A 26,957-nucleotide genomic window follows, 5' to 3' on the forward strand; every position below is an offset into this window, starting at 1 on the left:
TCTTTCCCTAGCATCTTGCAGAATCTTAAATTTGACTCTTGGTTTTTCCCCTGCCCAAATAAATTTATTAATACCTTTCTGCCATTCATCAAGGTTGGCATCCTTTTTCAATATAGGTATCATTTGAAACAAAAAGAGAAACTTCGGCAGAAAATTCATTTTAACAGCTGCAATTCTTCCCAATAGAGATAATTGTAATTTTTTCCAATTATTTAAATCCTTTTGTATCTTCACCCATAGTGTTTCATAGTTATTCTTATATACCGGTAATTTTGCATTTGAAGCTGCAATATACACTCCCAAATACTTAACCTTTTTTACTATTTCAAAACCTGTTAATTTGATTAACATTTCCCTTTCACTCATAGACATATTCTTAGACAATATCTTGGTCTTATTACTATTTACCTTAAACCCAGAAACCTTACCATACTGAGTTATAATTTCCATTAAATCTATAACCGATTGTATCGGTTGAGATAAAGTCGCAACCAAGTCATCAGCAAAAGCTCTCAATCTATAATCATTCTGTTTTATTTTAATTCCCTTAATCATAGATGACTCTCGAATTTTAATTAATAAAATCTCCAACGTTAATACAAACAACAATGGTGATAGGGGGCATCCCTGTCTTGTACCTTTTTCAATTTTAAACATCTCTGTTAACCCCCCATTAATTATAATTTGTGCAGTTTGCTGTTGATATATAGCTTTAATAGAATGTAAAAATCCTTCTCCAAAATTCATTTCCTCAACAACTCTAAATAAAAATTGCCAAGCTTTTTCTGCATCCAAAAATATCAACGCTGCAGGGACTTGTTTGTTTTTATCCAGATATTCAAGCAAATTTACAATTTGTCTTACATTATATTTCATATACCTTCCAGATATAAATCCCGATTGATCACTATGAATCATTTGCTTTAAAACTTGCATTAATCTATTAGCCAATACTTTAGCAAAAATCTTATAATCTATATTCAAAAGCGATATAGGTCTATACTTTTTAGGTTGAGTAAGGTCTTGATCCTCCTTTGGAATCAACGATACAAAGGCTGTCCTCCAAGATAGAGGAACTACTCCTCCAGTCTGAATTTCATTAAACAACATCTTTAAAGGTTCAATCATTTCAACCAACAACGTTTTATAATAAATTGCTGTTAATCCATCTGTTCCCGGGGCCTTGCCCACTTTCAACTGTTTAATAGCTAAAGAGATTTCCTCTGATGTCATTAAACAGTTCATCTCAAGTTGTTGTTCTTTTGAAAGCCTAGGAAAATGTGCTTCCTGTAAATATTTATCTATATCTAAAGCTTGTATGTTTTCTCTAGAATATAGTTTCGAGTAAAAATCTAAGAAACTCCTCTTAATCAATTTTTGTTGATAGACTTCTTTTCCTTTATATTCTATTTTATCTATAGTACGTAATTTCTGTTTCTTCCTTATGTCAAGCCCCGCCGGTCCGCCGCCCGCTCGGGCCTCGACATTGCCACCGTCGGGCCCCGGAACCTGCCGCAATGGGCGTGGCCACATCCAAACACTGCGGAGCACGCCGCAGCTCCGCCGAACAGCTGGACACTGAAAAAATGGGCGTGGCTTCGCCCGAGCACCGCGGAGCGCGCCGCGGCTCCGCTGATCAGCTGGCCAGCGTCCAGCTGATCGGCGCACCCCCTCCAGATCGTCGGGCCCTGGGCAATCGATCGAAGGGCGTGGCTTCGTCTGCCGCCACAGCATGCCGCCGCAGCCCCGCTGAGCGGCCAGCCGCTCCCCAGCTGATCGGCGCGCCCGGGCAGCACCTTTCCCGGACCCCGGACGCCCATGTAGGGGGCGTGGCTTCACCCGGACTTCACGGAGCGCGCCGCTGCAACCCCGCCGAGCAGCTGGCCGACGCTGGACTGCGGATGGCGCCCGGGCAGCAATGGGCTGAACCAAGCGGGCAGTTGGACACGCTCCAGCAGACTGTGGAGGGGGGTGTGGCTGTGCCTATTTCGCCACCCTCTGTTACTGGACTCGGGGGGAGTTTAACGCCCGCAACACCAGCACGGACTGGGGCGCGCAAGGGAGCGGAAGGACAGAACTCACCTGGGAGGGGCTTTGACGGGCTGCAGCAGTGCACACGATGGGTGGTGGCTATGCACGGTGATGGGTGGGGTGTTTATGGGGAGGCGGGCGGATGCCGGTTTGCTTTGAAGGGGTGGGGTTAGGGTGTGGTAACATGATAAAAGAGCGTTGAGGCTAGGTGCCTCAACGCTGACTTTACCGCGGTTTGCTTTGGAGAGGAAATAAACCTTGTTACCCGTTCCTTTTGAAGTGCCTTTGTTTCCTGGCAGAGGACGTCGTGACACCTTAATTGATAAGCCAACCACCTACCAGGCTTATTAGCGTTACCAAAGGCATTATGCATAGCATAATGCAAATTAGTTGCTACTTGGTCAGCCATTAACATACTAAATTGTTCTTTCAATAAATGTATCAAGGTCCTTAAATTATTATCCAATGGATTCAAAATAAAATCTTTCTCCTTAGATTTAATCTCTTCCTCAAGATCTTTACGTTTTTGCATTTGCCTACGCCTATAAGCATTATTCATATAAATCAAGACCCCTTTCATGTACGCTTTACTAGCATCCCAAACCATTCCCATCGATGTACCTTTATGCATATTTATAACAAAAAATTCTTTCAGATGTTCTCTACATTTCTGCAGAAACACCTCATTTGTGAATAAATTTTCATTCATTCTCCAGGATCTTCTATTATCATCTTCAGCAAAAAACTCCAACCAAACAGGGCTATGATCCGACAATGTCCTAGGAAAAATCTTAACATTCTTAACCCTAGAGAAAAGATCAGTAGTAATTAAAATAAAATCAATCCTAGAGAAAGATTTATGTCTATCTGAAAAAAAGTAAAATCTCTGTCCTTCATGTTCCTTTCCCGCCATACATCTCTCAGCTCCAAATCTTCCTTCAAATCAAAAAAGGCTTTGGGCAGTTTCGAATAATTAGGAGGGTTTTTAGAATATCCCTTCCTATCTTCAAATGAGTCCAAAACTCCGTTCCAGTCCCCCATCAAAATAACAGATTTATAATCCAATTCGATTAGTCTGATGTAAAAATTTTAAAAATGTTTGCTGTTTTGATTTGGAGCATATAATCCAATAAGAAGAACTTTCTTTCCTTGTAGCAACAGTTCAATACTAACATATCTCCCTTGTTTATCCAATTCAATTAATCTAGCCGAAAAATCTTTTCTTAGATAAATGACCACTCCAGCCTTCTTCAGGCTGCAAAATGTGTTCCCAGCTGGGAATTAAACAAAAACCTTTGGTCCTTTAAAGCAATATGAGTCTCTTGTAAGCAAACAAAGTCATTTTTGTGTTGTTTCAAATAGTAAAATACTTTCTTTCTTTTCTGTGGTGAGTTTAAACCATTAACATTCCATGTCAGGAACCTCACCATATCTGGTGACCAGGAGCCTTTGGAACATGACCTGAAGATCACCTGTTGCTCTCTTCGGCCATGCTCCTCCCACGGGCTCCGAAACAGTCGCATATTGCGTAGTTAAACCAGATACAATCTTCTGTTTTTGCTCTTTTTCCTTACGCTTGTATGCAGTCCTAGTCATCCTCTGTTCTCTCGGGTCCTCTTTTAACACCAAACTCTGCTCCGTAGTCTCAGCCTGTTGCATCTCCTCAAGAGGCAGTGACATTGCCCCTTCACTCAACTGTTCTTCTGTTCTTTTAGCTCAAGGAGACGGTGGTGAACCTGCTTTAAGGACCTTAGTATAAAAATCTTTTGCTTTTGAAATTGTGTTCAACCTATACTTCGTACCTGCATAATTTACCACAATTCCAATGGGTATTTCCCATCTAAACTGAATTTGTCGCTTCTTAAGCTCATCAGACAAAAAGGCGAAGTCTTTCCTTTTTCTAAGAATTTTAGGAGGTATCTCCTTTAAAATTATAATATCTTGGCCTGCAATTTGAAATCTTTCCCGGTAGAAAGCTTGGATGATTGCATTTCTAGTTGATCTCCTGGAAAAGTAAATCACTACATCTCTAGGTAAATTTTTCTGTTTAGCAATCCAGGAATTAACCCTAAATGTTTTATCCATCTCTTTAACTAATTCTTCAGGTTCACATTTCAAGACAGGAGCCACAGCCTGTGCAACTTCCCATTCCAAATCTTCTTTAGGGTTCTCTCTCAAACCCCTCTCTCATTATGTGAAGTCCCAGCTCCTTTGAGAAGCTATGATGCTGGGAGAAGTGGACAGAAAGAGGTTGATGAGCAGCAAAATGGATGAACTTGATTACAATGGGGTACCATTAAAAAAATAACTGAAGGGACATATTGAGGACAGAGCATCTTGCCAAATGTACTGTATATGTGGATCTAAGAATCAACACTGACTTGATGGCACATTATAAATCGAACAATATTAATGAGGTCTGTGGGAAACTGTTAAGGAAATAACTTTGATAATTAATCTTTACCTCAGGCTTCTTTCCCATCTTTTAGTTAAGATAGAAGAAAAAAAGAATCCATTGGGAATAATGTATCACAGGTCCAACTTTTTTATTCCCAGTCTCTTGGAATTAAAATATGCTTTTCTTAAAAAAAATTCTAACATGACAGCATCAATTATCTCTGTCAGTTACGCTCAAACCATCCACTTTGCTCAGTATACAATTAAGCATTTTTACTGCTTCTGTCATGACTACTGTTATGAAATTTTTAACTCTGCAGGCAAGAAAATATATAGTATTCAAAGATTAAAATAAACTATTCAATTAAAAAGCTATGTACAAAACATTGCAGACAAATATCTACATCTCCTAAATCATTCTAATTATAAAATAATATTTTAAGCCAGGGGTAGGCAACCTTGGTTCTTTTATGACTCGTGGACTTCAACTCCCAGAATTCCTGAGCTAGCATGGCTCAGCATGGAAACCTCTCCATTTCTCCTCAGCATGGCCAGCTCAGGAATTCTGGGAGTTGAAGTCCACAAGTCATAAAAAGAACCAAGGTTGCCCACCCCTGTTCTAAGCAGAAGGCTGTTCTTACCCAGGTATCAGATTTTTTTTCTGATTTTTTTTCTTGCCCTCTCTTTCTTGTAATAAGAAAGCAAATATTTGATATCTAATCCAAAGTATATTTTTTCAATATAAGGACTCTACATAGTTACCGGGATTTAGCCATTACAAGAGCTGAAACTATGTATAGTCTTCTCAAAAGTATCCACTTTTTAAATTCCCTGCTCCAGAAATATTGAGGCACAATTAAATCAAGACATTCCTATTTAAGTACGGAAATTGCCACAAATCCAGAATCCAGCTGGCAGGGTCACAAATAATGATCACATGACCCCAGAACAACACTGTAAATACATACTAGTTACCAAGAACCTGAATTTTGATCATGTGACCACAAGAATGGTGTGAATTTGTACATTACGGACTGCCTCATTCAGCTAGAGAAGCTGAATGGGTGATTGAGATCAATACTTTTAGTTCAACCCTCTTAAACCCTCAATATGTAGCTTGTAATGGGGATAAAATTAAAAGAGAGGATTTCATGTACACTGCTTTGAACTTCTAGAAGAGATACTGTATATCATATAAAGGAAGGTAGGTAGGTAGGTAGATAGATAGATAGATAGATAGATAGATAGATGATAGATAGATAGATAGATGTTGTTGTTGTTAGTTGCGAAGTCGTGTCCGACCCATCGCGACCCTATGGACAATGTTCCTCCAGGCCTTCCTGTCCTCTACCATCTTCTGGAGTCCATCTAGGCTCACGCCTACTGCTTCAGTGACTCCATCCAGCCACCTCATTCTCTGTCGTCCCCTTCTTCTATTGCCCTCAATCTTTCCCAGCATTAGGCTCTTCTCCAGTGAGTCCTTCCTTCTCATTAGGTGGCCAAAGTATTTGAGTTTTAGCTTCAGGATCTGGCCTTCTAAAGAGCAGTCAGGGTTGATCTCCTCTAGGACTGACCGGTTTGATCGCCTTGCAGTCCAAGGAACTCGCAGGAGTCTTCTCCAGCACCATAGTTCAAAGGCTTCAATTCTTTGGCGCTCAGCCTTTCTTATGGTCCAGCTTTCACTGCCATACATTGCAACTGGGAAGACCATAGCCTTGACTATACGCACTTTTGTTGACAGGGTGATGTCTCTGCTTTTTAGTGTGCTGTCTAGATTTGCCATGGCTTTCCTCCCAAGGAGCAAGCGTCTTTTAATTTCTTGGCTACAGTCCCCATCTGCAGTGATCTTGGAGCCCAGGAAAATAAAATCTGTCACTACCTCCATTTCTTCCCCATCTATTTGCCAGGAATTGAGAGGGCCAGATGCCATGATCTTGGTTTTCTTAATGTTAAGTTTCAATCCAAGTTTTGCACTCTCCTTCTTCACCCGCAACAAGAGGCTCTTTAGTTCTTCTTCACTTTCTGCCATTAGAGTGGTATCATCTGCATATCTTAGGTTGTTGATGTTTCTTCCGGCAATCTTAATTCCAACTTTTGATTCATCTAGCCCTGCCTTTCTCATGATGTGCTCTGCATATAGGTTAAATAGGCAGGGTGACAGTATACAGACTTGCCGTACTCCTTTCCCAATTTTGAACCAATCAGTGGTTCTGTGTCCAGTTCTCACTGTTGCTTCTTGGCCCGCATATAGATTTCTCAAGAGACAAATAAGATGGTCTGGTATGCCCATCTCTTTAAGGACTTGCCAGAGTTTGTTATGATCCACACAATCAAAGGCTTTAGCATAGTCAATGAAGCAGAAGTAGATGTTTTTCTGGAACTCTCTAGCTTTCTCCATGATCCAGCGTATGTTAGCAATTTGATCTCTAGTTCCTCTGCCTCTTCGAAATCCTGCCTGTACTTCTGGTAGTTCTCGATCCACATACTGCTGGAGTCTAGCTTGTAGAATTTTAAGCATAACTTTACTAGCATGTGAAATGAGTGCAATGGTGCGATAGTTTGAACATTCTTTGGCACTGCCTTTCTTTGGAATTGGAATGTAAACTGATCTTTTCCAATCCTGTGGCCACTGTTGAGTTTTCCAAATTTGCTGGCAAATTGAGTGTAGCACTTTTACTGCATCGTCTTTTAAGATTTTGAATAGCTCAGCTGGAATACTGTCACCTCCACTAGCTTTGTTGTTGCTCAGCTTTTCTAAGGCCCACTTCACTTCACATTCTAGGATGTCTGGCTCGAAGTCAGTGACCACGTCATTGTGATTATCAGGGATGTTAAGCTCGTTCTTGTATAGTTCTTCTGTGTAATTTTGCCACCTCTTCTTAATCTCTTCTGCCTCTGTTAGGTCCCTGCCATTTTGGTCCTTTATCATGCCCATTTTTGCATGAAACGTTCCCTTCATCTCTCCAATTTTCTTGAAGAGATCTCTGGTCCTCCCTATTCTATTGTTTTCTTCTATTTCTTTGCACTGTTCATTTAAGAAGGCATTCTTATCTCTTCTAGCTATTCTCTGTAATTCTGCATTCAATTGGGCTATCTTTCTTTTTCTCCCTTGCCTTTTGCTTCCCTCCTTTTCTCAGCTATTTGCAAAGCTTCCTCAGACAGCCATTTTGCTTTCTTGCATTTCTTTTTCTTTGGGATGGTTTTGGATGCTACTTGTTGTACAATGTTGCGAACCTCTGTCCATAGTTCTTCAGGCACTCTGTCTATCAGATCTAATTCCTTAAATCTATTTGTCACCTCTACTGTATATTGAACAGGGATATGATTTAATTTATACCTGAGTGGCCTAGTGCTTTTCCCTACTTTCTTCAGTTTAAGCCTAAACTTTGCAATGAGAAGCTCCTGGTCTGAGCCACAGTCAGCTCCTGGTCTTGTTTTTACTGACTGTACTGACTTCATCTTTGGCTGCAGAGCATATAGTCAATCTGATTTCTGTGTTGACCTTCTGGTGATGTCCATGTGTAGAGTCGTCTCTTGGGTTGTTGGAAAAGAGTGTTTGCTATGACCATTGTATTCTCTTGACAAAATTCTATCATCCTGTGCCCTGCTTCATTTTGTACTCCAAGGCCAAACTTGCCTGTTATTCCGGTTATCTTTTGGCTTCCTACTTTAGCATTCCAATCCCCCATGATGATAAGGACATCGTTTTTTGGTGTTAGTTCTATAAGGTGCTGTAGGGCTTCATAGAACCGGTCAATTTCATCCTCTTCAGCACTGGTGGTTGGGGCATAGACTTGGACTACTGTAATATTGAATGGTTTGCCTTGGATTCGAACTGAGATCATTCTGTCATTTTGAGGATTGTATCCCAGTATTGCTTTTCCTACTCTTTTATTGACTATGAAGGCTACGCCATTTCTTCTGAGGTATTCTTGCCCGCAGTAGTATGCCTGATGGTCATCTGAATTAAATTCACCCATTCCTGTCCATTTTAGTTCGCTGATACCTAAGATGTCGATGTTTAGTCTTGTCATCTCTTGTTTGACCACGTCCAGCTTTCCTTGATTCATGGATCTTACATTCCAGGTTCCTATGGAGAAAAAATCTTTACAGCATCGGACTTTCCTTTCACCACCAGACATATCCACAGCTGAGCGTCCTTTCGGCTTTGGCCCAGTCGCTTCATTCTTTCTGGCGCTACTAGTACTAGCCCTCTGCTCTTCCCCAGTAGCATATTGGACGCCTTCCGACCTGAGGGGCTCATCTTCCAGCGTCATATCGTTTTGCCTTTTGGTACTGTCCATAGGGTTTTCATGGCAAAGATACTGGAGTGGTTTGCCATTTCCTTCTCCAGTGGATCACGTTTTGTCAGAACTCTCTGCTATGACCTTGGGTGGCCCTGCACGGCATAGCTCATAGCTTTATTGAATTACGCAAGCCCCTTCGCCATGACAAGGCAGTAATCCATGAAGGGGAGATAGATAGATAGATAACCTTTATTGTTATTTTTTACTGTGGGCACAATGGCACACATTAAAAATGAAATTTAGTTGCTTGTTCTCAAAGTGTACACATACATAAAGCTAACAAATTATAAAATTGTATCATAAATAAATTATATTCCCATTGTGGCTCTGACTATTTATAACAAATTTATCCTGATGCCAAAGCCAAACCTTCATTATCCTAATCTACCAAGTATTCCATTACTAATAAGAAACAAGGTGTTAGAGTTAGATCCATTTAAGACAGTGTCTTAAATCAGGGGTGGGGAACTATGGCCCTTTTATGACTTGTGAACTTCAACTCCCAGAATTCCTGAGCCAGCCATGGGATTCTGGGAGTTGAAGAGCACAAGTCATAAAAGGGCTATAGATCCCTACCCACAATTTAAGAAAAAGAGTTATGAAAGATTAAAGTTTTGTTTACTATGGTTACTCTTTCCTTCTCAAGAAAATAACATTCTCAGTGTTGTGAGGTTTTAAGGAAAACATCCAGAAATCAATTCTACTTCAGAACTGAGGCCTGGAAGAATTGAAGAGTTCAATCTTTTTCAGACAAATGTTCAAAGTTTGTACAATTCCAATTCAGCTTATTCTCTCAATCAACTATTAAAACTCACATTTTGTCAGTCCTCCCAGGTAAACCAGATAGGAAACATGACTAGATGACCCAATTCTACTTTATTTTAAGCTTGAATTTTGCATGCCTGAAGGCACAAATTTCCCACCTCCACTTTTAACTGCTTGATCAATTAGGGTAGGTACTTCATTTTTTTTCTTTGACCATTAAACCAATGTCGTTTGTTTGTTTCCTAGCCACCCTTCACCCCTGAGATCATACACACATTCTCTTTCATATTTTAAAACCACTGCCCTTGAAGACTAGTTCTACAATGGATTCATACATTGTTCACTCATACTTCATTTAATCATGATTTATAGAATTAACCACTACTGATTCATTTTATAAATCAAGTGGCCATGTTCATACAATACACTAAGGCTAGGCAATACAGCAAGACTAAGCAAACTATATAATGATTTATAGTGTGATGATAATTTAAATATCATGGTTGGAAACCCCAGCCCATTTTTGCCATTGCTTGGGAATACAGGGACAAAGGGGAAAACTTATCTTACTGTCGAGGTGGTTCATATAAGAAAAATAGTTCTTGAGTTGTAATTTGTAATTACTGGGAAATAATTTCTATGCATTATTGTAATTTGGCAGAGTATCTAAGCCTGACCCATGGAGAGACTCATTTTTCAACCTATCTTATAGAGAATAATGCTGGGCAAGTCTTCATTTTAGGAATAGCAAAGTAAGGGAATTTATGTATTTGCTTGTTTGTTTATTTAAAGGACTTATGTGGCCTCTTATTTCACACAGTAATCTTAGATAGCTCAAAACAGGAATTAATGAAGCTATCTGATTAAACTTCGATGATGAGAAATACTGAGCTTCATGTAAATCATGTTAGCACTAGCTTAAATTAAATTTTATAATCTCTGCTTCATTGACATATTTAATTTTCCAAACAAGAATTAATGGGAAAACTTGATATGCCATAAATGTTTAGTGTAATTATTTAAAATGTAACATCAGAAGATAGAAATGTTTTAATTGACAATGTACAAAATAGAATCTAACAGGATCTGCTTTTTTCAATTTCTTATAGAGCCAGGAAAGACGTATTTCTCCAGAAAAGACCTGCAATGGATAAAAAAAACAGTGGTTATTTCTTACTGATTATTCTACTAATTGTAAGTAGAAAAAAGCCTAATAACATTTATCTGAAAACCATTCAAGCCAACGTTTGCATGTTTTTAAGCACAGTAACCATATTAATCAGGAGTAAACAACTTTAAACACACTGTTTTGGTCCAAGCACGCTTGATCTAATTAAATGTACCTCAATGCACTGTGCCTGTTAATGAGATATCATAATTTGTTTACCTATTTCAGACTTGTCAAACTCGCGATGTCATGTGATGTTGCGCAATGTATCAGAGCTTTTTCGCCATTGCTGGCAAAGGGGTGGGTGTGGCTTCCCGATGATGTGTCCAGCCTGCGGCCGGCAGTTTGACACCCCTGCATTTGATTTACATCAAATCAGATCAAATACTTGATTCAATTCTTGTCAACCTAACATTACTATTTTCAGCTGAAACTAACTAACTACATGGAGGGAAATGTGCAGTGGGGTGCCCCGGGGCTTTGTTCTGGGCCCAGTGCTCTTCAACATCTTCATCAATGATTTGGATGAGGGGATAGATGAGGAACTCATAAAATTTGCAGATGACACCAAGCTGGCAGGAATATCCAACACTCCAGAAGATAGGCTTAAAATACAGAAGGATCTTGACAGACTTGAACGTTGGGCGGTATCTAACAAAATGAAATTCAATGGTGAAAAAAGTAAGGTTCTACGTTTAGGCAGGAAAAACCAAATGCACAGGTACACTATAGGTGGTACCTTGCTCAATAGTAGTAAATGTGAGAGGGATCTTTGAGTCCTGATGGACAATCACTTAAATATGAGCCAGCAGTGTGCTGCAGCTCTCAAAAAAGCCAACACAATACTAGGCTGCATTAACAGAGGGATAGAATCAAGATCACATGTAGTGTTAATACCACTTTAGAATGCCTTGGTAAAGCCACACTTGGAATACTGCATCCAGTAAAAAAGATGTTGAGATTCTAGAAAGAGTAGAGAGAAGAGCAACAAAGATGATTAGGGGACTGGAGGCTAAAACATATCAAGAACGGTTGCTGGAATTTTAATGAAGGACTAAGAGTGACATGATAGCAGTGTTCCAATATCTCAGGGGTTGCCACAAAGAGGAGGGAGTCAAGTTAGTCTCCAAAGCGCTTGAAGGTAGGACAAGAAGCAATGGATGGAAACTAATCAAAGAGAGAAGCAACCTAGAACTAAGCAGAAATTTCCTGACAGTTAGAACAATTAATCCATGGAACAACCTGCCTCCAGAAGTTGTGAATGCTTCAACACTGGAAGTTTTTAAGAAGAGACTGGATAACCATTTGTCTGAAATGGTAAAATTTGGACTAAAAGACCTCCAAGGTTCCTTCCAACTCTGTTATTGTTATTAATGATAATGATAATGATAATGATAATAATAATAATAATAATAATAATAATAATAATAATAATAATAATAATAATAATAATAATAATAATAATAATAATATAATCGCACAGTCAGCCAGATATTCAGACTGGATTTGGCATTTTTGTCTACCTATCGAGTCCTTACCAAGGACCTGGGATAGGCAGATGTGGATGTTTGATGGTATTATAGATATCGTCGCAGGATGGAAGCCGTTCCTAGTAAGGCCGTCTTTTGCAATTGACTAATGGTGAATTTGTCAATGCCGATGGTGTTCAAGTGGTGCTCCAGTTGTTTTGGGATTGCACCCAAGGCGCCTATTACTATTGGTACTACCCTTGCTTGCCTTTGCCATAGTCTTTCTATTTCTATTTGTAGGTCTTTGTATTTTGTTATCTTCTCCAGTTCTTTCTCATCTATTCTGCTGTCTCCAGGCACTGCCACGTCCACTATCCAGACTTTTTTGTCTTTCTTATTGACAATTGTTAAGTCTGGGGTGTTATGTTGCAAGTGCTTGTCTGATTGAATTCTGAAGTCCCAGAGCAGTTTAATTTTATCATTTTCTATGACTTTCTCTATTTTATGATCCCACCAGTTCTTGCTTACAGGCAAACAATATTTCTTGCAAATCTTCTAATTCACCATTGTTGCTACTTTGTCATCCTGCTGCTTGTAGTCAGTCTGTGCGATCTTCTTGCAGCAGCTTACCAGGTGGTCCACTGTTTCTTCAGCTTCTTTGCATAGGCGGCACTTACTGCTGTTGTTGTCTTCTCAATTTTGACTTTGTATGCATTTGTCCTTAAGGCTTGGTCTTGTGCAGCCAGAATTAGTCCCTCAGTCTCTTTCTTCAACTTTCCTGCTCATAGCCATTGCCAGATCTTGTTATTATCTACTTTCCCAGCTTTTTTTAAAATGTACTGCCATGTAGTGCTTTGTCTTCCCATGCCTCTATTCTGTTCTTCATTTGGTCTTTCTTGTAGGCCAGTTTGGTCTCTCCAGTAGTCAGTAAGCCTTCCTGATATACTAATTTCAGTGCACCTTCATCATTGTCCTTCAGATATTCTTCCAAAGCCATTTTTTCTTTTTCAACCATCTGATGTACTTGCAGCATTCCATGTCCACCTATTTGCCTTGGTAGATAGAGTCTGTCAATGTCACTGCGTGGATGAAGGGCATGATTCGTTGTCATTATTTTTCTGGTCTTCCTGTCCATTGCTTTTAGTTCTGCTTGAGTCCAGTCCACTATTCCAGCTATGTATCTAATGACTGGAATTGCCCAGGTGTTGATTGTCTTCACCATATTTCCTCCATTGAGTTTGGACTTTAAGATCTTCTTCACTCTCTTGATGTATTCACCTCTAATCTTTTTCATGACTTCAGTGTGCTTGAAGTTGTCAGCTTGAAGGATACCCAAGTATTTGTAGTAATCTTCCTCATACAGACTCTTAATATTATTTTCGTGGGGCATCTTGATTCCTTCAGTTTTCACTATTTTTCCTTGTATGAGAGTAAGTGTGGCACATTTGTCCAAGCCAAACTCCATTGCAATATCTTGGCTATATATATGGACAGTGTTCATCAGCGATTCTATTTCAGATGATGTTTTTCCGTACAACTTCAGATCATCCATGTAAAGGAGGTGGGATAGTCTGGCAGATGTTTTTGATGTTTGATAGCCATGTCCTGAGTTATTCAGTATTGTTGACAGAGAAAACAGTGCAATAACAAATAGTAGTGGTGATAATGAATCTCCTTGAAATATTCCTCTCTTGATGTTAACCTCTCCCAGTCTTTCCCCATTGACCTGCAACTGTGTCTTCCATTGTGCCATTAATCTTTGCACAAATTTTCAGATGTTTCTACGGACTCCTGTTATTTCTAGCCACTTGATTATCCAGTCATGTGGCAGAGAGTCAAATGCCTTTTTGTAGTCAATCCATGCCACATTCAGGTTGGTCTTCCTTTTCTTGCAGTTTTCCAAGATCATTTTGTCTATTAGGAGTTGATCTTTTGTTCCTCTGGTATTGGGTCGGTTTCCTTTCTGTTTGGGTGGAAAGAGATTGTTTTCAACTAGATGCTGTTGTACTGCATCAGCTACCACACCAGTTAGCAATTTGAAAGTTGTTGGTAAGCAGGTAATTGGCCTGTAGTTGACTGGTGTTGCCCCTTTTGCTGGATTTTTCATTATTAGGTAGGTTTTCCCAGTTGTTAGCCACTTTTCAATTTCTCCTCTTTGTAGTATATTGTTGAACTGCTTTGCAATGAGTGGGTTTATAACATGTTTCAACCAAAACCCATGTAGTTCATCTTCACCTGGTGCTGACCAATTTTTGATCTTCCTTGCTCTTTTTTCTACCATTTTTGTTGTTATTACTAGTTCTTTCATTTCAACTTCCGTTTTATTTGCATCCACCTCTTTTAACCAAGCCGCATCCTTGTTGTATTTCTTTGGGTTATCCCATATCTGCTTCCAGAACTGCACTATTTCTTCCTTGTCAGGAACTGACTGATTCATTGCAGTTTCTCCATTGATGCATTGGTAGAAACATTTCTGATTGAATTGAAATTGGAGGTTCCGCCTATAATTTGCAATTTGAGCTTCGTATCTACTGATTTTCCTGGCTACAGCTGTTATTTGCTGCTTTATTATTTCCAGTGCTTCCTTGATCTTCCTTGCTTCTAAGTGGTATTTCTTGATTAGGTATTCTTTGGACTTCTTGTTCTTCAGCTTCTTTTCTTTCATCTGTTCTAGCTTGCTTGCATGTGATCTTAACTTGCTGATCTTATTTTCTAGTCAAACCTTCCATTTTTGTGGTGCACTGTTTGTTTGTTTTTCTTCTTTTGTTGATCTTGCATCCGAGGTATTCAGTTATAACTGCAGCTATGCTGTACATTAGTTGTTTTGTTTCTTGCAGTGAATTGGTGCTTATACTTGATATTACAGTATTTGCATCTTTTAATGCTTGTGCTGTTTCTTTGGAACAAGTTTCAATGCACACAGCCTTATTCTGTTGTTTTTGTGCTGTTCTAGATGCTCAGTTATTCTTTGTTTCAATTCTTTTATTTCTTTAGCTAGAGGGCTTTGTTCTTCCTGAGTAAGAGGTGCCTGGTTTTCAAATGAGAACAGTTGTATATCTCTGCTGGATTCCTTCACTGCCAACTCCCCCTGGCTTGCCTCTACATTCTGAATTACTTCTGGCAAGGCTTTGGTTTCTTTGCCCTAGGTAAACCTTTGCAGTTCATCCTATTCTGTTTCTGTGAATACTTTATTTCGTATTATAAATTGGCATTGATTTGCTAGTCTCTGTTCTGTTATTTCTGATTCTGGATTTTGTTCTTTCCAGAACTGGTGCATTCATTTTAGATATCCTCTTCTTATTGGCTTGATCTGTAATAACAGATCATTATTTCTTTGTTTTCAATCACTGTGTATTTGCTATGGGTAAACACCTTTTCTTCCAGTAGTTCTGCAGCTGCTGGCCCTCATTGCTGATCCAACATTCCTGAGTCCTGTAACCCATTTTTCACCAGATATCCAGGAACTCCAACATCTAGGTCGGACCTTGTTAACCCGGGCGACATCCAAGCCAGTATGACATTCTGAAATGTACATCTCACCATATTTTTTATGGGAGAGACACTTTTTGTCTGACTCCTCTGATGAGACCTGTCCAATATGGTTGAACCTCTGGCATAGCTCTCATCTTCCACAGAGTACACAGCCCCACAACCACGTCAAGGTAGTGCCTCACTGGGGGATGATGATGATGATGATTGAATTAGTACCATTAAGTATAATTGATTTCATGTAAAATAACTGCCCAATTAATTCCCCTTTCCAAACTTTTCAAAATCAGTATTCCAATTTCCCCTTTGCTATTTATCTGAAAATATTTTTTTTATTTCAAGTCTTTAAGTTTGCATCAAACTTTTTTCATTAAGGTTAGAAGGAAACTCACTCATTGTAAAGAAATTTGCCCTTCTGAAGTTCCTTAATAATGCAAAAGCCATTAACAAATAATTTGCTAACGTGATTAAGGAAGAAAATATGTGAATCCAATGTTCATTTGAAGGACCCAAAATGCCTTAGGCAAGGTTACTTTTTCTTGGTTCCCATAGCTCTAAAAGCCACCAGAGATTGCTGTCTTATAGACTCTTCAAGGGGAGTCTTTATACAGAGTTCTTGTGAGCAATCCTTATTTTCTGCTTGCTTTGGAGAGGATTCAGAGGGGAATTTCAAGGAGCCAGTCCATTCACTGATTCCTCTTCTGGCCATGGCTGTCAGTTCCACTCTCCACAGAGCCATCTTCATTTCTTCTCAGAAGTCCCTAATGATTCCAATTTGTTACAGTTACAGAAGGATCAATTTGACTTGGAAGAAAGTAGGCACATACAGGGGATCAAAAAAGTGAAAATGACAGCCACAATTTGTGCAGTCCAAGCCTCATCTCTTTGATGGTCTTTGATTTCACAAGTTGCAGATATCGCGATAACAGTGTTTTTTTCTGTTTAAAATATTATCTTGTTTGTTCTTTGATATATTGTGAAATAAATATAATATGAAGCAGCTGGCATCAAAAATTGGCAAATATTTCTTCATTCTCAGTTTAATGGACTCAAATTTACAGTTTTGTTGTTTGGCTCAAATATTAGTATTAGTTCCTCAAATATTATTCCTGCACCCAGTCCTGTCCAAATTTCTCTACAACTTGACAAATTGCTTCTGAAGCTTCTGAAGTCACAAAGAGACTTCCCTATATAACGTTGCTAATTCATATTGACTGTCAGGTCCACCATGCAGGTGTCCTGACATTCTGTTGGAGGGAGGGGGAGGGAGGTTTCTGGCATTCTTTGCATGCTTTTGCTTGCTGTAACTTGGGAATTAGGGAGGGGGGATTGTCTTCAGAGAAGAAACAGACTCCTTCCCAGCCAGTTCAAGGCCATCATGCCCTGAGAATGACCTGTTATCTATCCAGCACCTCAGTGTTCTCATAACATCTCTACAGCATCTTATTGGCTGCCAATGAATTGGTCAGAGGTATTGGGTTTGGGTGGAAATGAAAGAATTGCTTTGAGCTTTGAGTGGGACTTTCAGATTCCACCTGACTTTTCTGCATCCATTATCTCAGTAAAAGTTATTTTGATTAACAGTAGTGGAGTCAAGAGTTTTGCTTTTCTGAGAGACCAGCTGGGGCAGATCGTTACCTTAGAACAGACATGTCAAACTCATGATGTCACGTGATGTCGTGGATCATATCAGGAGAGTTTTGCCATTGCTGCAATGGGGTGGGCATGGCTTCCCCATGATGCTTCCAGCCTGCGGGCCAGCAGTTTGACACCCTTGCTTTAGACAGATAAATAAATAGTTATGCACAAATTTACACACACCCATACACATAGAGATAAAGGTAAAGTTTTTCTCTGTCCAGTTGTGTCTGAGTCTAGGGAGCAGTGCTCATCTTTGTTTCTTAGCTAAGGGAGCATGTGTTATCCAAAACATTTGCATAGTGATGTGGCCAGCATGACTATATGCCGAGGCACATGGAACACTCTTCCCACCAAAGTGGTACCCGTTTATCCACTTGCATTTACATAGGTGGGCTGGAGCTGGGGCAAGTAATAGGAGCTCACCCCATTGTGCAGCCCTCAGGTCTCAGACCTGGGTTCTTGACTTTTCAGTAGGCAAGCCCAGCATCTTTAACTACTGAGCCATTGCACTTTGACACATAGAGATAGCCCTTGATGAGTGATTACAATTGGGATTGGCAACTTGTTTGCTAAGCAACTCCATCATTAAGCAAGATATCACATGACTGTGAGTTGTGACTTTACTGCTGGCTTCTCCTTTGACTTTTCTTGTTGGAAGCCAGCTATGAATCACTCAAATGGCAATCACATAAATGCATAAAAATCCACCAGTTGCAAAATGCCTTACTCTCAATCACATGACCACTGAGATGCTATGATATTCAAAGATGATAGGACCAATTTGAGTTAGTGAATGATCACTAAACAAGGCAGTCTTTCAGCTAGGATTATAAATAGATATAGATAGATAGATGATAGATGGACCAATAGACAGATAGTGTTATGACCCAGGTTGTCAAGGCAAAGCAGGCCTCCAGAGAATCCTTTATTGCTTTAAGTAAATGTTCCAATAAACGACCCTCCAACAACCAGTAAGGCTCCACCCCATGCTATCCTGAAGGCAGCTACCCTCAGTCCCTTAAACAACAGCCCATATATAACAAGAAAAGAAATGCTCACAGGGCCAGGGTCCCAACTCCAGTCCATCTGGCATACTGCGATCCACAAGGCAAAGGCAAGGCACAAGACAAAAGGCAGTCCTCAAGGCAAAGGCAAGGAACAAAGCAAAAGGCAGTCTGCAAGGCAGAGCAAAAGGCAAAAGGGAAGAGACTAGAGTCAAAATCTGGAGAGTGTAAACCAAAATAAACAATTGTTTCTGGCAATGATTAACTCCTCACAATTTCTCCTTAAGTCAAGCCATTCTAGGTGTTCCTTGTGGGGAGGGGTGAGCTGCTTTCTCCCAAATAGCCTCTGAGCCCTTCTCTGAGCTTGCCTATGCTCCATTATCCGTGCCCTTGGATCAAGTGGGGGAGGCAGCTGTTCCTCATCAGATGGGATCTATTGCCTATCAGCACACTGCTGTCAGCAGCCAATCTTCCCCTGTGTCTTTGAGGGCAGAAAGCTCTCTGTTATGTACTGGGCTTTTGGGTACCACACCACGTGTGTTGCTGGAGAGCTAATGGCTCTCCAGCAACCCAGACAGGCCGTCTCCAGTCCTGCAATTGGTCAGCCCCAGGTGGCAAGCGCGGGTTCAATCCTATTGGCTGCTACCATAGGGTTTGGCTATATATTGTTGCGGGGAGCAGCCCAGGCTCAAGTACAGTTCCAGCAAGAATAAAAGAATGAGTTTCTCTGTACTCAGCCTTATGTCTTCATTCCTGCTCACCAGAGCCCACGACATAACAGTGGTGACAAGGATGGGATCCTGCTTCACCATTTAAAAGGGCTGAAGTTAACAAGGGGTCAGCAATACATGCTGGTAGGAAGAGGCATTTCCCCCCCCCCCTTGGCCGGCTAGTAAAGCCACACTAGCGGCCGCGTGCTCAGTGGACGCATTCCCTGAGCCTAAGAAGCAGGATCCAAGAATGCAGAAATCTAAGGAAGATGCCAAAGGTCAGCAAGCTCAGAGAGTTTGATGTAAAACATCCAGAAGAATGGCCATCTTACCTCTCGCAAGTGGAGAACTATCTACGGGCAAACCAAATTACAGAGGAAGGCCTAAAAGCTGCCATGTTGCTGTGCGCATGTGGACCAGCAACTTTCGACCTAGCGGAAAACCTTTTCGCGATGATGCCCATAGAAGCAGTATCATTCGCAGACCTTAAGAAGAAGCTGACCGGGAATTTTCAGCCCAAGATGTCGGAGATGGCATGGCATTTTAAATTGGACCAAAGAGTGCAGCTACCCAGTGAGACAGCTTCAGAGTTTATTGTGGGCCTAAGACAGGCTGCACGCCTTTGCAAGTTCTTGAACTTAGAGGAAAGACTGAGAGACCAACTTCTCTGTGGCCTTCAAGACAGAACCCTCCAGCAGAGACTGTTTGCTAGACCCAATCTCACATTCTCTGAGGCACAGGACGAGGTCATGGCTGACAAAGCCGCGGGGGTGCAGTGCAGACAGTGCAGCCCACCAAACCTTCAAAGATTGAAGTTTACATCCATCTTGAGGTTGCCAAATACGTTGGAGAATCGTCAGAAGATGAAGAACCCGAAGTCAACACGCTCCAAAGGCAAACAAACACGCAAAACCATGGCAATCACCAATGAGAGAACAATTACAAGGCAATTCTCTTACCTAGATGTAAGGGGTGTGGAGGCAACCATCTTTGCGCCAATTGCAGATTTCACTCAACCACATGTAGCGCTTGCGGAAGGACTGGCCACATCACAGTGGTTTGCAGAGCCCGCCAGAGAGACAGGCCACCCAAACACCAGTTGGAGGAACCAACTAGGAGAGGTACTGGGGCCCAGGGTCCAGTTAGTGTGGGGTTCTTCAGAAGCCGGAGGAGCGTTTGCCGCACCAGGGCTTGTCGTCCCCTCAAGCCTAAACTCAAACTCTCAATAGAGCTACAAGGAGTTCCATGTAAGATAGAATTGGACTCCGGCTCGGCAGTTTCTATCATTTTGCAAGACACATTCAAGTTTGTGTGTAGGCGCAGTAACCATTGGGCTAAAATAAGGCCCTCAGACATTATTTTAACAGATTTTCAGAATGCTCATGTTAAAGTTCAGGGTGAAGCCACATTATTGGTAAAATTTAAAGGGTTTTTGGGGCACCTGGATGTCATAGTAGTAGAGGGCCAAAGAACGAGTCTTATTGGACTTGATTGGTTCGATGCTTTAGGCATTCAAATTACAGGCATTAATCGGACACAAACAGCAGACCTCATGACTGTTTGCGAGGAATACGTGGATGTCTTTGAGTCAACCCTGGAGACGTACACTGGCCCGCCAATTTCTTTTAAGTTAGATCCTAACGTTTTGCCAATTAGGATTAAGCCCCGCAGGGTCCCCTTTGCCCTTAAGCACAAAATCGATTCAAAAATTGCTAAGTTAGTAGAACAGGATATATTACAGCCTGTTGATGGGGGGAGTGGAAACTCCTATAGTCATCCCCCTGAAGTCCAATGGGGAAGTTTGCATTTGTGCAGATTATAAATGCACATTACATAAGGCCCTTAATCAACAAGCTTACCCGGTTCCTGTAGTCAGCCATATTTTAGCCTCTTTGCAAGGGGGAACTATTTTTGCTTGATTTAGCGCAAGTGTATCAGCAATTGCTGGTTGACAAGGCCACAGCCGCAGCTCAAACAATAGTAACTCACAGAGGGGCATTCAAATCCAAGCGCTTACAGTTTGGAGTCAATGTTGCACCGGGTATTTTCCAAGGGATTATGGAATGCACACTTAAGGGTATTCAGGGTGTCTGCCCCTATTTTGATGATGTTCTCATTGCCGGGGAATCCCCAGAAGTGTTAACCAATAGGCTCAGGGCTGTTTTGCTGAGGTTCCGTGATGCGGGCCTCAAATTGAAGAAAAACAGGTTTTGTATCAATGCTAATGGAATGCACCCCACTGAGTCAAAAGTGAAGGCCATCAAAATGGCTCCAAGGCCAAAATCAAAGGGGGAGCTGCAAGCATTTTTGGGTCTCCTAAATTTTTATCACACATTCCTACCTCATAAGGCTGTGATCGCAGAGCCCCTCCACAGGCTGCTGGATAAAAAAGTCCCTTGGAAATGGACTAACTTACACGAAAAAAGTTCCCAGGATCTGAAAGCCCTTCTATCAGAAAAGGCCACTGTAACTCATTACATTGAGTCTAAACCTGTATGTCTTGCATGTGATGCATCTCCCTATTGGGTGGGGGCAGTCTTAAGCCACATAGAGAAAAATGGCAAACAGATTCCTATTGTGTTTTATTGTAGAACTTTATCTTCTGCTGAGAGCAATTATGCACAGATTGATAAAGAAGCCTTGGCCATAGTGGCTGGAGTTAAGAAATTTCATGATTATTTATATGGCAGGGATTTCACTGTCTACACTGATCACAAACCTCTTTTGGGGTTTTTCACAACAACTCCCCACATACTATCTCCAAGAATGCTGAGATGGTCTATATTTTTGTCTACATACAATTTTAAGTTAATTCATAAACTAGGGAAGGAAATGGGCCATGTGGATGGCCTCAGCAGACCACCACTGCCATTAATGGATCCTGATCCAGCTCCTGCTGCTAAAATATTGTCCATTCAGGACTTACCTGAGTTTCCCCTCCACGCAGGGGATATTGCTGCTGAAACTGCCACAGATAAAATTCTGAACAGAGTGCTGTCATGGGTATACACGGGCTGGTTGGAAAGAAGTTCAAGTTCTGAATTTCAAAGTTATTTTGTCAGGACTCATGAGTTGTCTACACACAAGGGTTGCATTTAATGGGGCAACAGGGTCATTATCTCCACTTCATTGAGGGACAGAGTCTTACACTCTTTAAATGAAGGCCATCCAGGCATTGTAAGAATGAAAGCCTTAGCTAGAAGCTACCTTTGGTGGCCTGGCCTGGATAAGACTGTAGAGGATCAAGTTCATGGTTGCTATACTTGCCAGCAATCTAGGCCTGAAATGCCTCAGGCCCCAGTTCACAGGTGGGAAGAAATGCATACCCACTGGTCCAGGGTTCATATAGACTATGCTGGGCCTTTCCAAGGACAGCATTTCCTGATAGTAGTGGATAGCCACTCAAAATGGCTGGAAGTAGTTCCAGTTCCTAATATGACTACTGCTAGGACCATCCAGGTGCTGAGAAAACTCTTTGCAACACATGGGTTGCCTGATGTTTTAGTTTCTGATAATGGGGCTCAATTCACTGCTGCTGAGTTTCAGGCTTTTCTTAGAGCTAACCTCATCAGACATGCTACGTCTGCACCGTTTCATCCTTCTTTGAATGGACAAGCTGAACGCATGGTGAGGACAACAAAGGAGGCACTCAAGCGTATTATCACAGGTGACTGGCATCACAGATTGGCAGATTTTTTGCTCTGCCAGCATTCTACGCCCTGCACTGCTACAGGTAAAAGTCCTGCTGAGCTTTGTTGGGGAAGGTGTTTAATTAGTAAACTGGACAGGTTGCATCCAGACAGAGTGGAAGCCTCTAGACCAAAACCCCCAAGGGAGCTGCAAATGGGTGATTGGGTTTAGGCCAGAAACTATGGGCCTGGAAATTTGCAGGTTCTTGGTCAGGTGACCAACACATTCAGACCCCTATCTTAAGAAGTGGGGTTGGAGGGAGGGTGATTGGTCAGAAGACACATCGACGAACTTAGAAAGAGATTTCCAGAATGATCACTAAGTGAGGACTGTGGCATAAATCCCTCCCAAGGTCCTCAAACTTGCACCCAAGCCAACCCACACCAGAACCAGCCGGGTTTCCCCTTCTCAGCAGAAGTTGATTCTGAGGAAGAACCAGGAAGCTCGGAAGTGCAACATGGGACCCCTGACCAGGCAAACCAGCCAAATCTCAGCAACCGCTGTGCCTACTCTGCAGAACAGACTGACTCTGGGGTGGGCCAACCTGGTGAGGCCAGCCAGAGCATTTCAATCCCCCTGAACAATGGAGCGCAAGGGGACATGGGTCTACCCAGCCCATTGGGTAAGCTGGTATACCACAAAGTGAGAGGAACTCCAAGGCATTTTTCCAGGCCACACAAACCTCCGGCATATCTCACAGACTATATTGTAAAATAAAGTGATGTATAGTGTTGTGACAATTGTACCACTACCTACAGAAATTGGGGCATTTTGAAACTGCCTGTAAGCATGTTCATTGAGATGTTGTTTAATCTCTTTGTAGTCCTTACTGCTTTGGCAAGCCGTTTAGCCGTTGTTTAATCTCATTGTAGTCCCTACTGCAATGGCACATCTGTAAAGGTCACATAATGTCATTCTAGCCACCTTGAATTCATAAGCATTATTTTCTTATTATTTTGTATTATTTTGTTATTATGTATTTTGGTTGTTGGGAGTGATTCATAAGTCTTGACTGATGTCAAGTTTATTAAGGGGATTATAGCCTGATCTTAGGAGGGAGGGGTGTTATGTACTGGGCTTTGGGGTACCACACTACATGTGTTGCTGGAGAGCTAACGGTTCTCCAGAAACCCAGACAAGCCATCTCCAGTCCTGCAATTGGTCAGCCCCAGGTGGCAAGCACGGGTTCAATCCTATTGGCTGCTACCATAGGGTTTGGCTATATATTGTGGTGGGGAGCGGTCCAGGCTCAAGTACAGTTCCAGAAAGAATAAAAGAATGAGTTTCTCTGTACTCAGCCTTATGTCTTCATTCCTGCTCACCAGAGCCCACGACATAACACTCTCCATCTGGTTGACCACTTCCCCCAATGTCTGAGAAGCCTGGTCAGCATTGTCCTCAGGCCCTGGCCTCTCCAAACATTCCAAGGGAGACATGCAATTCCCGTTGGACGGTCCTGGTTCCAATTCCTCCTCCTCCTTCTCTGTACCAGGCTCCATAGATAGATAGATAGATAGATAGATAGATAGATAGATAGATAGATAGATAGATAGATAGATAGATAGATAGATAGATAGATAGACAGTCTGATAGAAAGACAAATAGAGATAATAGACACACTATACACATAAGCATCAGCATCATCAGTCTGAGCATCAGATATGAAATAGAAAAGGTCAACATTTATTTTTAAAAATCTATTTTAATAATTGAGTTGATACCATGCTGTGGCATTTAGACATTTTTGTACATAAATATCTTGCCTATAATATAATGTTTATAAAATGTCACATTTAAGCCCCAAACTAAATTGCATTTGGCATCTTGATGACATGTATAAAAACCAATATAATTATTCTGGTGATAAACTGGGTTGTTGCTGCAAAAACAACAGGTTTGTCGATCCCTTAAAGACAAAGAGGTCCAAATAGCTACTGCTCTTACCTTCTGCTACACTTTCACCCTCGTGGAATATCCTCATTCTTACTTTCTGAAGCTGATGAGAAAAGAAACATCATCTTGTTGGCTGGTGGAAAGATCAGGTTTCCAGTCAATGTCCAGCCTTTGTCTTTCATTTTCTTTTGCAGCAAAGTGGGGTGGGGAGAGATGACCAGGCAGCAATAAAGTTGTTTCTCCAACTTTCCTGACCACTAGAGATGGGTGAACAAGTCAAGGCAATGCAGCTCCTTTATTTCAGGTATGGGAAGAAACAGTCCCAAGAACTGGAGAGTTGGAAGAGCTGGTTAGGCCCACTAATTCAAAACCATCTGCTCTGCAATTGCACAAGAAACAAAACTGTTCTTGTACCACTTTCTCTGGATTTGAAACCAAAAATAATCAGCTTGGCTTCTTAAGCCCCACATCATGTAAAAAGGGCTTAAGAGATTTATTGTTCTATTATCTTTCATTCATATATCACTCCAAAAGATGTACTTCTGGAAGTGGTGGAATTCAAATATGTGAACAACTGGTTGTGTGTATTTGCTTCTGGAAGTCCATTCTGGGCCTGGGCAACAAAAAATTAGCTACTGGTTCTGCTCAAGTGGTGCAAACCGGCTGAATCCCACCACTCACCCCTGGGCTTCTGAAGCTTCCCTACTTCCATCAGCTCCAGCACTCCTGCCATTCCATTAGTTGCCAGATGATCAGCTTACTTATTTCTTCATGCCTTGGAAAAATTTTAATGTATCATGTGCCTCTATAAGTTATGCAGGCCTTGGTCTAAATTCTGTTTCATCAGGCACATAAGTAGTAGTTGATAACTGGAATGAAAAGCAGGCCCAACCTAGATGTGTGTAGTCCTATTAACATTGGCCAGGAGATGCCATCCTCTTCTGTTGTACTATAATGTGCTCCCAAGAGCCTGTCAACTTTGTCAGTTTTGACAAAGATTGGAGAAATGGAACACTGGTTACAGGAAACATATGTTACCTCCTTCCACCAAAAATGGGGAAAAAACCATTCTGAAGTCCAAGCAATTCCAGGGAATCATTACCGTATGTATCCTAATATCAAAGTCTGCATTATGGATAAGATTAAAACAAATATAAGATCAGAAAAATGAGGTTAAAATAAATATTTATTGATGTATTAACATTATATTCCAAAATAGAAGTAAAATTATTCTTGTGTGAACTGTGGTCCTTAACCCAGGGTAGTTTGTAATTGATTGGAGAGGAAGATGGAATCCAGCTGGAACAAGACTGTTAATCTACTTCTATCCTCTCTCACACATGGAACACTTGCTTTTATCAAGGCCAGGAATAAATGGGTCTGCAAGTGAGCATGATTGAGGAGGTCTTTGTCTTTGGTTGCTTTTTCTGATCATTCATTCTATAAAACAACCAGCTATTTTAATGTTATTTTATAGTTTTGTACACTTCCCAGAATCCACTGGAGCTGAGTGATCAATAAAATAGTTGAATCTCCTCAACGTGGAGCATAGTTAAGCATGGAATGTTGCAACTACACCAGACAGTTAAAGAAGACAAAAGGGCATTAGAAAAATATCTAAAGGAAAGTGAAGAACATGCACCAAAGTTAGTGTTATGTATATAGGAGATGTTCACAGAGATAGCCACTGACACCACCATGTGGCAGGGTGCCCTGTCAGGATTGGCAGGGCAGTCTTTGGCAGGAAATCCAGACAATGGGATTGGTTCCAAGTATACCTGGCTAGGTATATAAGAGGGGCAGTTGTCCCTTTGTTTGCCAAGTCTGTGCTACATAAATAAAGGAAGTTATGCTGAACCCTGTTGTCCTGCATCGTCTATCTTGGCCATGCGGTCCTGAGCCCACGATCTAACAGTGGTGACGAAGGTGGGATGCTGTTTCAATCAGAGCTGAAGTCACTCTGAAGCGGGAAAGGCAGAAAAAGAATTCTGAGACCTTTCTAACAAAGCAGCATTCTAGGACCGGTGCAATATGTCTAAACTTGGAGCAACCAGCAAATTTCGTTTCAATATTGACGAGCCAGAGCGATGGGGAGCGCATCTGGGACGAGTCGAAGGGTTCCTGATGATCAACAAGATCACAGAAGATAAAATGAAAGCAGCGGTGCTTCTGTGCTTAAACGGTCAGGACATGTGTGATGTGGCTGTTGGTCTGTGCTTGCCGACGCCCGTTGAAAACGTCTCTTATGCTGATTTTAAAAAGAAGCTGGAGGAGCATTTCATGCCAGCGAGGTCTCCATCTACTGGTGGCATAAATTCATCCAGCGCAGCCAGCATCCATGTGAGCTGACCTCGCAATTCGTCTTGGCGCTGAGACAGGCTGCTCGCCAGTGT

General features: G+C 41.3%; 1 protein-coding gene across 1 annotated transcript in view; it reads left to right on the top strand.

Moving 5' to 3' along the window:
• Positions 1-10,092: 10,092 nt before the first annotated feature.
• CALCR (calcitonin receptor) overlaps positions 10,093-26,957 on the top strand; it is a 107,897-nt gene continuing 91,032 nt past the window's right edge. Inside the window, exons 1-2 of the mRNA XM_083379401.1 lie at positions 10,093-10,252; positions 10,610-10,694. Of these exons, the coding sequence (XP_083235527.1) occupies positions 10,140-10,252; positions 10,610-10,694 (198 nt within the window). The 5' untranslated portion in view covers positions 10,093-10,139. The remainder of the gene's footprint in view (positions 10,253-10,609; positions 10,695-26,957) is intronic.

Source organism: Vipera ursinii, assembly GCF_947247035.1.
Source record: "Vipera ursinii genome assembly, chromosome: Z".
In the NCBI taxonomy this organism is placed as follows: domain Eukaryota; kingdom Metazoa; phylum Chordata; class Lepidosauria; order Squamata; family Viperidae; genus Vipera; species Vipera ursinii.